This window comes from Lissotriton vulgaris, chromosome 2_1 (genome assembly GCF_964263255.1).
Source record: "Lissotriton vulgaris chromosome 2_1, aLisVul1.2, whole genome shotgun sequence".
Taxonomy (NCBI): Eukaryota; Metazoa; Chordata; class Amphibia; order Caudata; family Salamandridae; genus Lissotriton; species Lissotriton vulgaris.
Window position 1 is genome coordinate 766264869 of NC_141687.1, and position 13106 is coordinate 766277974.

Consider the following 13106-nt stretch of genomic DNA (forward strand, 5'->3'; position numbering starts at 1 on the left):
CATTAGTCAAGAGGTATAGATATTAGCAAAATTGTATGTATAATATATTTGGTGCTGCTATCAGCCCTCTTCACCCAGTGGACTGGTATTGTGTCATTCACATTATTATTTCACCCATTACATCATACAACATGCATACATCATGGAGCAGTGGGGATCAGCCACTTCAGCCATTGACTAAACTAACAGTGAGTGATGGCCTTCTGCCCTTTCATAAGGAGCACATCATACACAAAGGTGTTCACTTTAGTGCTAGGGCCGTATATGGCAGTGTGTGCTTATTAAGATAGAAAATACTAATGCTTTTAGCAAACTTTAAAAAAAATATTGTTGAGGGCCCATCAGCTACCCCAGCAATAAAGTTTTGTTAGATTCACGACAAAGGAATTGATAAAACCAAAAAGTCTGTTCGCCAACACCAGACCTATTAACTTTGCAATTGCTTTTTTTTAGGTCTCCCCCTGGAATTCGCATCCGAAGGATGCGATAAGATAATAGATTTACAGAGGAGTACATATTGCATTACAAATGCTATAGGTATCACATTTGCGAAAGCTATAACTATTGGCATTGTAAATGACAAAGCTATTAATTTCGCTATTTTCAAAAACAACACATAAATAAAAACGTTGCCATTTACTTTGCCATTTACAATACCAATAGCTCAAACTTTCCTAATGCGAGACCTATTGCATTGCAAATTCTTGTTACACTAATTTTTAACTTTCACGTCCTCTGATAAGGGTGGGCCTTAGCGCCTCCATACCGCCGAGGTACACTACCCATGGTCCTGAAGAAAGCCCAGTAAATTACACATAACGGGCAGAAACATGTCGACCCCACTTTAAGTGGAAATACCCAAACAATTCATTTGGTAATTTCCCAACACATACTTTTAATATGTCAGGTTGACCACTGAATAAAGTTTTTATGTGGAATACAACTTTGACATTTTTAACTCACATTTCTCACACCATTGTCACGAAAAACCAGCTCCGCAGTATCCTGGCATTGTAGCACACCAGGGAGGCATTCGGCTTCTCCTGGTGGGCCCAATGATGAAGCATGTCACCATCCAGGGTGGTGAGTGAGGGCTTCCTATAAAATCTAATGAGATTTACTTATTTTTTTCACCTATCTCTCGTTCCTGTGCTGATACACTTAAAACGCTTGACACTCTTTTGTTGTTTGGTAAACAGATATTTTTGGCAACAGTGCTCAGTAGAGTACTTAAGTCACATTTTTTGTACAATAAGCCAAAGTTTGCAGATTTTTCATCTTTAGAGTATGCTAAGGAGAAAGATGACTTGCTCAACTCACCGGCAGCATGGGTGGCGCTTGATGTGATCCAGGTGCGGTCAAACTTTCCTTTGACGCGCCCACGGCATATCCCGCTTTTTATATAGGCTGGGGTGTATGGAAAATTCCTCTGTTTCTTTGGGTCATTCTCGAACTCTTTAACTACCAGAGTGATCAAAAATATTGTGGTAAAAAATAACTAATAAAATGTGTTCACACACCCATTTTTCCATGACAAAAGTTGATAGTATTGTGAGGACAATAAACTCAAAGTAATTTTTGTGCAATTTACTAATAGGACCATCAATTTCCCCCTAGGTCTGCCCATTATTGGATTGTACAGCACGAGCACAAAAAAAATGAAAACCCTTAATATGGAAATGTTTTTTTACCCAAGGCTCTTGGCAGCAGATCAAGTCAAAATCATGTATGAATGAGAGCCAGTCTTAGTTTATCTACCTTTATACGCTCTCCAGCTATGTACCATGATAGCAAACGGATACACCCTTCGTTGCACCTTTGCTTGTCGGACTGTCTGCAACGTGTAGACATTTGCCTCCAAAGTCGTCCTTTAATAACTGGACACTCCCAACACTGGGTTATCCAGTCTTCCTTTTATGAGCGGGTGAAGTCAATCAGTGTAAATCTGATCTTGGAGCGGTTCAAATGCATTTGTAGTAGGAATGTTGAAGCATTCAACTATGTTCCTTGAATTGGGGTTGTTCACCCTATCTTTTTTCAAGCTATTTATTGTCGTTTGGGGCAGCTTATAAACGTAGTCTAAAGGAATAGCTCTAATATTTTCGACCAAATTGCCTCTAGCTTGTAATTAAAATAGAAGCCATTCAACGAACATTGCACTTTTAAAATGGATTACCACACAATCTCCTGGGGCAGTTTTCATCTCATAGCCAACCCTAGGAATCCTTCTTAGTATAATTGTGATCACAGATGTCTTAGGGTCAACCAGAGATATTTTTGAGCCAATGTCCTGCCTTGTTTCTCAACACAGCTGGTGTTTAGAAAGGACAGTGTTGTTTTCCAGAACTATAACGTAGGTGGTACATTCAGAGGGTAATTGTAAGCGGGCTGAGCCAGCCTCCTGCGGTATAGGATGTGCCTGAATTGCTGCTACACTGCTCGTAGTCACAGACTCAAGAGTCCCTCCTGACTGCACTGATAGGCCCTCTGAATATGCTGCAGTAGCTGATCGGAGTGCGCCATGAATTATTACTTGAATCTGAGGACACCGCTGAGTCATTATTGGAAGCCGAGGACCCCCAGCCTAAGCAATTTCTTTTATTTGAACCTCAAAACAATACGCAAAAAAAAATGTATACACCAAAGAAGTACCCAAATATTGGAATATTTAGTTTAATTCACAATAAACTTAGGAAATGTTGCTTATTTATTTATATACATTTTAATAATTGAAATGTATTCATTTTAATATTATTTAATTTTGTAAAACATCCACAGACCCCCTGAAAAGGCTTTGCGGAACCACAGGTTAAGAGCCACTGTTCTAGAGAATAGGATCTCATTTGATGAGTCCAAAGCAGTGGCTACGCTCTCCAAGGGGAAACTAATGTTAAAGTTCACATTGATTTCCAACATGATGGAAGTATTTTAAATGGCATGTGACTTTAAGAGACTCTATGTAGAATCCTAGTTATGGCCCTGTACCCTATTTTCCTAGGAATTTCAAGATATTTTAGTATGCTGAAATTTTTTCCTCACTCGACTACTTTCTTCACGAACTTTGTGTGTTAAGGCTTTGTGTTCGAGTGTTACAGCATGGCTTGTATACTTATTTTTCTTCGTCTACATAAGCACTTTTTTCTCAAAGCCCTAATGATAGCTCTTTATTAAGCGACAGCTTGTGTTTTATCATCCTTTTTTGCAAATCTGTTTTTTGAGTTTTTCGACCTATACGAAGCAGTAACAGTTATACCTCTTACTGTTGTGTGTATATATTCTCTCTGATACATATTTTCTGTTCTTTTCAGCTCTTGCTCCATCTTAATGTTATGATTTTCACCTATATCATGTTTCCTCGTATACCTTAATTCCCCCTTTCTGTCTGGGTAGGCACACAACTGGTTCCAGACGCACTCAAAATATTAGACTGTCACTTCATTCATCCAATACCATACACTTTGTATCCTAATTTTTTCATGATCCCACTCCTTCTCCCACTGTTTGTAGGAGGCCATACCCATGTCACCTGACTGCATTCACTGTCTCCACTGGCTCCACCCACTTCCTCTTTTGGCTCCACCCACATCAGCTGGCACTTCTGAAAGCCAGATGTAAAACCCGATCTGAATTTCACCAAGGGATCCTTCCTCGAGTAAGGTGTTGATAGGAGGTTCCCTCGCCCTGCAAAAATGTTTTAAAAATGAAATCAAAAGTGCATTTAAAGCACAGTTTTGGAATACGTTGGCTAAAATTACTGATGCATTGAAAAGGGATCAAGGTCTCATTTGTACGCCAGGGTGTACGTCTTTATCTCATATAATACCTGGTCACACTATAACCTTTCCCACAAACCACTTAAAACCTTGGTGCGTAGCTCTTTCATGTGATAGAGTGAGCACTGTTGCAAACATGAAAAATATAAATAAGATCTCTAGTGCTGCAAAATTATACACTTCAAAAACCTGCTGAATATGTGTTGCAAACACATATCAGAAACACTTCAATACAAGCCATTTTAACCCCTTCGCTGCGGTGGTAATTCCCCCAGGGGTCGGGGGAAGGAGGGGGCGAGCGGCGCCGGGGTGCTCGTGACGAGACCAGCTCGTCATGGTGAAGCTGTGCTCCTGACGAGCTGTTCTCGTCACGACCCCGCCCACTGATTAATTCACCCGCACAGGAGGGGAATTAATCGCGCGTGGGTGGAGAGGCGCTGTTATGATGAAACCATCTTGTCATGAGCACAGCTCCACCGTGACTCATGAAGAGCTGGTCTCATCACGAGCACCGAAGGGGTTAAAAAAGAAAAAAAGCTGCATTAACTTGGAAGTTCTAGAAAGTGGCCACATGCTTAACATTTTTTAGCTTTTCTCGATCTAAAGAGTGAAAAAATAAACCTTTCTCTGCTTGTTTTGTTAACTATTTAAATAGAGCAGACGAAATCAAAGCAAAAACTGATCTACTGCTTTGGGTGGACTCGTTGCAGATAAGCAACTATAAGTTCATGTTGGCCCTTCATCTTTGCCTGCGAGAGGTGTGAAGCGGTATGAATGAGACATACATCTGAGACTATCTCAGGAAAACAGACATCCTCCGCTTTTGCTTTCCCCTACTTTACACCAATTAATAAAAGGGAGATCAATGAAAAAAAATATCATCCCGTGACCCCAAGTTTTCGATTTTCACTGCAATTCAGCCACCAGCTGGGCAGGCTTTTCTGACATCAAGGGGTAATGTTTTTCTTCTGAAAGACGAGACTGTAGCGAAGGTGACTGGCGGAATTCATTTTCTTTTTTATGGCCATACGAGCTCTTCACGAAAGAGAGACTGAACACTCCATTGCCAACCTGCAACATAATGCTGCACTCGTTAAGAAGCCAGCTTTGCGCACTGTCTTTATGGCTGGTATGACGGATTAAAATTAACAGAGGCACATAATCAAGTGTATGTAAGCACTCTCAAACGGCCAGCAGGAGTGACATATTTATGTGTACTCACTGAGAATATGAAGGGAGCACTTTTTATTCGGCTTGTTCCTTGACATATAAGCGTGCAGTCTCTGGCAGCAATTTGCCGGTTGGTCACATCAAGTCAGGTATTATTTGGAGTTCCCACATGATTATTCAATCCGTCTTCCTTCTATGAAAATTGGAACTCTTGTGCTGTGCCCAAATCCCATGCATAAAAAATAATTTGAGATGTTTTTGTGACAATTTTTTTTTATATATATACTAAATGCTCCAAAAACTGTGAGTTGACGGTAGCAATTTCACCGGGCACACAATGAAACAACCACATCTAAATTGGCGCCAAAGGCCAATAGGGGCCTAAATCAACAAACCACTGAATGTGATATCACAACAAGGCCCACTTCCTGAAAGTAAAACGCTGCCCTGGTGAGCATGTGGCACACTGAGGTGCCGGGTTTTTAGGAACCCGGTGGTGCCAGGGGGAACACCCAGAGACCTCTTGAGTTCTTCCTGTTCTGGACCACAGAAACACAAAGTCTTCTAGGTGATGTCAAGGATCGAGTTTTATTGGCTGCAACCAAGTAACAAGCGTCCTAGAAGTACAACAGCACGGTGTGTATATTCTCAGGAGACTGTTCGTTTTTACAGAGCCAGCCTTCTCCTTTTATACAAAAATATTAGCTTCAGGCAAGAATTCTTTTGGTTTACAGTACGGTCATATACATATTTTCACAACAATGAAAAAGCAAAGTCATGATGGCCAGCCCACATTTTCGTATGTCCAGTTCGTGATGGATTACCCAGCCAGGCCCAGAACTAACATCAGATATCGATGAAACCCCAATAAAATCGGGCACCTCCTCCTTGTAAAACTAGCCATAAAGAAGAAACAGGGACAGGTGTGTGTATGCTAAAGCGTGGTTTGTATGCGGTAAATGGTTTATGACATGTTGTGCCTTGATGGTAATCTCGCTCGGCCATTGGGTTGGGGACTGCCCGGACAGGTTTGGCTGGAGGCAGTGGAGGTAGCTCGCCCAGGTCACAGAGGAGTCAGGAAAGGTGGACGTGTCCTTTCAGATCGAATTCGGCCTTGGTCAATTGACTATGTAAGGGCAACCACAAGATGGATGCCACTCACAAAATGGAACCCGAGGGTACAAGACAGAAAGTATGATTCAGGGGTGTTCTCGTCACTCAATCGTGACGCAAATGCACAGGTATAATGTCTTAATTATTACCGGTCTGCCGATACCAAATTCGTCATGGTATGATGATATTTTCTGACACGAGTGTTGGGCTTCGGTACCATATTATAGCAGGGTCCATAATTTTCAGAACCACAACCCTTCAAACCAAGCTGCAGTCACTGCGAGAGTGCCCATGCTTCAAAGTAAATGGGGGCGCAGGAGCTCAGACACGAGGTCTCAGCTCCACACTGTAGGCGACCCATTGTGGGATCTTTGGCCTTTGCCCTCCCAGCAGCTTTTGGACAGATTACTGCACTGTATATGCTCGTGTACATTGGTCATGTATCGTGTAAAATGTTTTGGTCCGCCAGGAGATTATTTACAATCCTGCCTAGTGCAGCCAATAGCAGCCAATAGCATCCCTCATGTTCTTCATCATTTTTCCCCAAGCCCTGGGTTGAGCGTGGCCGGGTGACAATAACACAATGTCTTCCTATAAATCTGCAGGCCCGTGCCCCTGGGAACTAATCCGGGCCTCATATGGTGTCCCCCGGTCAGGAGGCTGATGGGGCTGATCGTGACTACTAATCCAAACCAGTTTGACTTGTGAGGTCTAGACAACGCTGGTGCCTCGGCCGCTCCTTATCTGTCTGGGATCAGCTAAAAGATGTGAGAATACATTTGGCGTTCCATAACTTGATTCACACTATTAGTATTTTACCAAATCATTACTTACTTTTTAAATAATCTGAGGCCTGCTGCTGCACGACACGCTGCTTGCTTCTTCCTTCTTCTGTTGACTGACTAGCGCTGCTGCAGCGCAGTATGCGGGGGTGGGCGAAAAGTGGGGCTGCTGATCTAAATTGAATCGAGTCGCCCTTGACGATAAAACACCAAGGAGGGACGAGGTGGTCTAATCTATTTTGCAAGTGGTCATTGGTAGCACACTAGCGCTACTATGATTGATGGGCCTGTTACGCTGATTATGCGCACAGAGGGCCAAATCCAGCCCACTTAGTGATCCACCAGTGGTGTTTTCTCCACACAAATGAGAACATTTTGCCATTTCTGCGGCTAATCTTCAATCCGGCCACTCTGAACCCAGACAGGCATGGATTTACCACGCAATAGCAGCTCTTCCCCGGGGAAAACGTATGAACTTAGTGAGCCAATATCGTATATGGACCCACCCAGAGAAAACAGACAAAATATGCTATATAATTGAACTTACCAGTGAATAAACGTTCCTATAAGTAGCAGGTTGTGATCATAAACTTAAAAAAAATTCAAGAAATGTATTCAGGCCAGTCATTCGGACTCATTATTATGAAGCATCTTTGGCAAATAATCCTATAGAAAACAAGCACAAGTGAGTAGCAAAAGAGTGTATTCAAATTTATGTTCTACAGCTGCACCCTCTCAACTTGGTGCAGGCTATTTGCAGCAGTCTCTTCTGATTTGATTTTGATCTGATTTGTGAATTTATAAAGCGTACGATTGTCCATGGGCATCTTGGTGCTGAGTAGATGCAGATAGACCCGGGAACTGCCTAGACTAAATTCCTAACAGGAGGTAAACAGCCAGGTTTTTACCTCTTTCCTGAATGAAAGCAGAGATGGGCTGTTTTTGATTGCAATTGGGAGAAGTTTCCAAGCCTTAGCTGCATGCAGCAGAAAGCTTCCCCCCCCCCCCCCCCTCCCCCCCCACCTGACCTGTTTTTATTTTGGCACCTGAATCAGTTAGACTTGAGCTGGACCTCTATTAAAAACAAGTGGAACTGCAGCTTCATGAAAATATTTCAATGCTTTTGCAGTTGACTTGTGAGGGACACCATATAACGACTAGTGGAACTACAGCTTCATATAAGAATGTGAGAGCTTTTACATCTGACTCGATAGAGACACTTAATAATGATTAGTGGAATTGTGGCTTCATGTAAGAATTTCAAGGCTTTTGCATTTGACTAGAAAGGGCCAGCTAGTAGCAACTTGTGGAATTGCACCTTCATGAACACATATTAATGCATTTGACTTGAGTGGAACCTAGTAGCGACTGGTTGAACTGCAGCTTCATGAAAGAATTTCAGTACTTTTGCATTCAACGTTTGAGGGACACCTAGTGACGACTGGTTCAACTGTGGCTTGATGTAAGAATTCCAGTGCTTTTGCATTTGACTTGTGAGGGAAACCTATTAATGACTAGTGGAACTGCAACTTTATAAAAGGGTGTAAAACGTTTTTCATCTGACTCAAATAAACTATATTATATGTATATTCACTAGTAACTTTATAATTAGGTGAATATGTCAGTGACTTTATTAACATTTTGAACTAAAAAAAAGCCCACGGAAATTCACCTGCTCTAGCTAACTATAATTGTCCCCTAGCCATGCACTGCTTATGATCTCACATATTACGTCACTCATGACATGTTCTATGACATCATTGAAGACATCATCCAATGAGTGTGCTAGTTTGTTTTATAGTTTATATAGTGGCAGGTAGCTACTTAATTACTTTTTTTAAACTTAATTTTGTACAGTCATTTTCCAGGTACTGGGAGTAAGTGTTTACAAAACAGATGTGCTTCTAGTGCATCATAGGTGTTTAGAGATGTTGAACACATTGTAAATCTTTGTATTGAAGAGTAACTTTGTATGCAGATAACAGTTGACTAGTTCAGTTCAGTATGTTCCATACATGTTTTATGACTCTGCAGAAAAAGATTTTACCTAGTAGATACTAAGGGGGTCATCAGGATGGCGGATGGACTTTCCTCTGACTGCCATCCAATCATATTTGGGACTGCCCGCCTACAAGGCGGCAGTCCCACAGGGCAAATTAGGATGTGACCGCCACCATGGCGATCGCATTGCCCATGTTTTGTATTGCAGCAGATGTTGCGCTCTGCAGCACCCGCCGCAAGACAAAACAGACACCCGACACATATCCCAGCACTACGTTCTAGGCACCATGCAGTGCCTACCACATGGTGTAGGGATATTTAGGGGGGCATCATAGATGGCCCCAGGGCCTATGTCCCTGGCCCAGCGGGTTAGAGGGCATGCTACGGGCCACCAAATCCGTTTCCGCCTGCCATTTTGCTGCAGTGTGACCACCCCAGAACGACCGTCAGAAAGGGATATTTCACCGCCACCATTGAGGAACTACAGGGAGGTTCGGCAGGCAGTCGAAGAAAGCCTACCTGTCGGGACCGTGGCTGTCGGTGTTTCCGACCACCACTTGTCCAGAAGGTATTATAGTGTGGTGGATGGAGATCCCTGTTACGATGGCCGAGGGACTACCACCGACAGCCTGTCAGTGGCAGTCCCTTGGCCATCGTAATCAGCCCCTAAGTATTGGAAGCAGCCTTGAATTATTAGACCGAATCGTCTCAGCATGACTGTTTCTCCATAACATAGAATACTGTTTGCACCATCTAGTAACCTATGTACTTTATAGAGTGTACACTGCTCTTAGTTGATACTTTTTAATACTCTTTGGTGTATTTCCCATGAGAGTTTCACTGTCTGCAAACAGTGTAGGTCAGAGTAAACACTTTCTAGTACCCACTTTTCTTCTCCTATCAACTTCATTCATTTCTCAATACAGGTTCGGGGACTGTGAGCCTTTTGATGCAGATAAAGGCTGTACCTAGTAGGGTATTCATTTTGGAACAGATGTTGAGTATCTGAGGGACTTGACTTTCTCTGAACACTTGTATAGACATTGAACAATGTGTGCATTAAGGGTTCCCCATTTGTCTGTGGTTGATTGTTAATGTGAACTAGGCTACTTGTGAAATGTAGGTTAGAAGATTAATGTTGCACATAACCCAGGCTTGCTACACCCGAGGAAGTTGTATCTGTGATGTCATTATTAATGTTTCATATTGTTCTAAGCTATTTTGTACTTCCTTTCAGGTCTCTAATGCCATTCTAGTTTATAGAGCAATGTGTGCAAAATAAGCTTGGATGATGTAATCAGTGGTGACATCAAATATGTAATAGAACAGGTCATGAGTGATGTATTGTGTGAGGTAATAAGCAGTGCATGGCGCAGCTAAATATAACTGGTGAATTTCTGTGATTTTAACATAAAGTAATATTTTATGATCATACTGAGACAAAAACGGTTAAAATGGGGAGGGAGACCGTGTGGCACCCCTCCGTGAGCTTCTAAAGGCCCCGGGGACCGATTTCTCGGAGGGAGGCTGTGCAGCCCCCTCCCTTTCCCATTATTGGCTCCGGGGACCCCGTCCCCCTGGGCCAGCTCAGATGCAATGTCCCAGTTAGCCCACCCTCAGGACATAGTGGTTTCCCTGCCCGCAGTGGCACAGACAGGGAAACCTGTGTTTGCTCTCACATGTTGGGAGCATTTTCAGAACTACCGCTATGCGGGAGCAAACAGCAAGTTAGCTCCCAGCATGTGTGAGCTTAAAAAATGCTCTCACCCACTGGGATCTGACTTTTGATATGTTTCTCTGCATGCAGGGATGCCGGTGGAGAATCAGAACAAAATATTGGTCCTGTCCGCATGTAGCAGCAATGGTAGCTGCTCCCTACTGGCTGGAAAATGCTGGCTCCTGCTGTATGCTGGAAGCCAACTGGGGCCTTGGGCTCCCCACGAATATATGGTGGGTGCCCTGGGTGGGTACCAGAGCACCCCCGTTTAAGTGTAAGTGCCCCGGGGGATGAGGTCCCTGGGGCTAAAATTGGTCTGCAAGGTGTGGGGAGCTTTCGCCTCCTCCCACAAACAAGCATGCTGGATCCTGGGGTATGGATAGCCCGGTGTCAAAATCAGCCAGGGGAGGGGGGCAGTGTGCCCTCTTTCCCCTGATGATAGTTCCAGGCCCCTTGACATGGGGTCTCTGGGGCCGAAATCAGCCCTGGGATGAGGACCACATGCCCCCATTCCCATAAAATGCTTGCTGGGCCCTGGAGGGGGGCAGTAGGGGGCCGAATTCTGTCCGGGGAGGGGTGCCACGTGCCCCCGTCCGATAATTACACCATGCTATGGTGGATGGAGCACCTGGGGTGGAAGGGCACGCATGGGGGTTGGGTTGTCAGGGCCTAACACGGCTCGGATAGGGGGGAACCACTCAAGGCCCCACCCCTTTAAAAATAAAAAAAGACCCTGTGGAACGGGTCCCATGGGCCAGTCCCTGTAGCCAACCTTAGGGGCTGGGTTTACGTATCATGATTAATCATTACTTTATGCTACAAAAAAAAACCTAGAAATTTCCCTGAAAAAAATAAAGGTTAAAGTAACGTTATAGTTGGGTAAATTTTTCAGTGACCACATTACGTTTTGAACTAAAGAAACCACAGCATTTCACTAGTTATAGTTAACAGCGCTAACTATAACTTGCGCCCTGCCATGCATTGTTTATGATCTCACATAGGACATCACCGATGACCTCATCCAATGAGTGTGTATGTTTGTTTTATAGTTTACATGGTGGTGTGTAACTACCATATTAAATTTCCACAAATTTTGTACATCCTGTGTTTAGTTAATTTGTAAAAGTGTTTACAAAATTCATGTGCTGAACAGGGGATTTTTTTTATGTTCAAAACTTTAATGTTATCACTCAAATTCACACAACTGTAACGTTACTTTAACCTTTTTTTCTGTGAAAATATATATGTATATATTTATATAAGTATTTATTTTTTGCTAGGACATAAATATAGTGCCACTCAATATGGTGGAAGGCACTTGACTTCAGAGTGATTGCTGGTACCCGTATATACTAGACTGTTTTACAAGTGTTCCATAGTAATCAGGACAATTATTGAAGGTTGCAATATAAATTCTTCAGCATATACTAGCATTGACATATTTACTTATCCTATTGAAATCGAGCACAATTTTTTAGAGTAGCAAAAGCTGTTATGTACATTTCTGATGTTGAAGCTACTCTCCCTCAAGTTTGCTAAGGACATTTTAAGCTGTAGCATCCTACTCTAGGGACACTTTGTAACAACGTGAGTTATTACAGCTTTGTGACAGACTTTTTAAGCAGCTACTTCTGACCTGAGAGGAACATCTGGTAAAGTTCTGAAGGGCTTCAGTCTTTTAAAAACTTCACACTGTTTTTCTGACTGGAAATGGACATCTAGTAATTACTAGAGGTAACTGTACCTATGGAAAGGCCAGGTCGATTGGATTTGCCAGTGCTTGTTTGTCACTTTGCCTTCAGGCTTGCCGTATGTGGAAATAGATGAGGCACAAACAATTCCCCTCTTCCTGTTTAAAGAATGTCAGGCTATGTTACTTGTTGCGGCAGAATGTTTGCTGCACATAGTATTTGTGCAAAGCACATTAGATGAATGTGTGCTGGGTAGACAGACTAATGTATGTGCTGTGCACACAGTTTACTTTTTTCTGTTATAAGTTTACATTTGAGAAAAATACTCCTTAAAACATTTTGCATGTAACTTTAAAGGGTTGCGAATAGAACATGGACAACTTAAAATGCGATCTGATATTGTGTTTAATAGATTGCTTAGTAGACATAGCAGGCTTTGACATGCTGTTTCTGAATAACAAGTGTGGTAGTTATATTGTCTAAGTTCTTGTTCTTGTTCTTTAATACTCTGTTGCATATGTAGACTATCATGGTATGCCAGGGTGCCAGTTTAGCAAACCTTTGGAGCATTTATCAGAATAAACTGTGCAATCCTATTTTAACAAGTTTTACACATTCGAAAAGTAGCCTTATTTGTTGTTATTTGTTTCAGGCTGTCAAATTTCAAGAAATTGATCTAGATTCCATTCTACCTGATCAGGAAATGCTGATGAAGCTTATGGTTCACCCACTGCAAATTCAGGTATACTGAACTTATGTATGTAATATATATAGCAAACAATCAAACCTGTCCATGAAACAAGAGAACTTGGCCTCTGGCTACTTTGTTGCCATCAAACCTGCATTGTTGATGTTGGAA

General features: G+C 42.5%; 1 protein-coding gene across 7 annotated transcripts in view; it reads left to right on the forward strand.

Moving 5' to 3' along the window:
* Positions 1–13106, forward strand: part of UBR3 (ubiquitin protein ligase E3 component n-recognin 3) — a 2118328-nt gene that overhangs the window by 783949 nt on the left and 1321273 nt on the right. For all 7 annotated transcript variants that reach the window (XM_086956098.1, XM_086956102.1, XM_086956099.1 and 4 more), the window contains exon 13: positions 12900–12989. In XM_086956098.1, coding sequence (XP_086812224.1) covers positions 12900–12989 — 90 coding nt within the window. The remainder of the gene's footprint in view (positions 1–12899; positions 12990–13106) is intronic.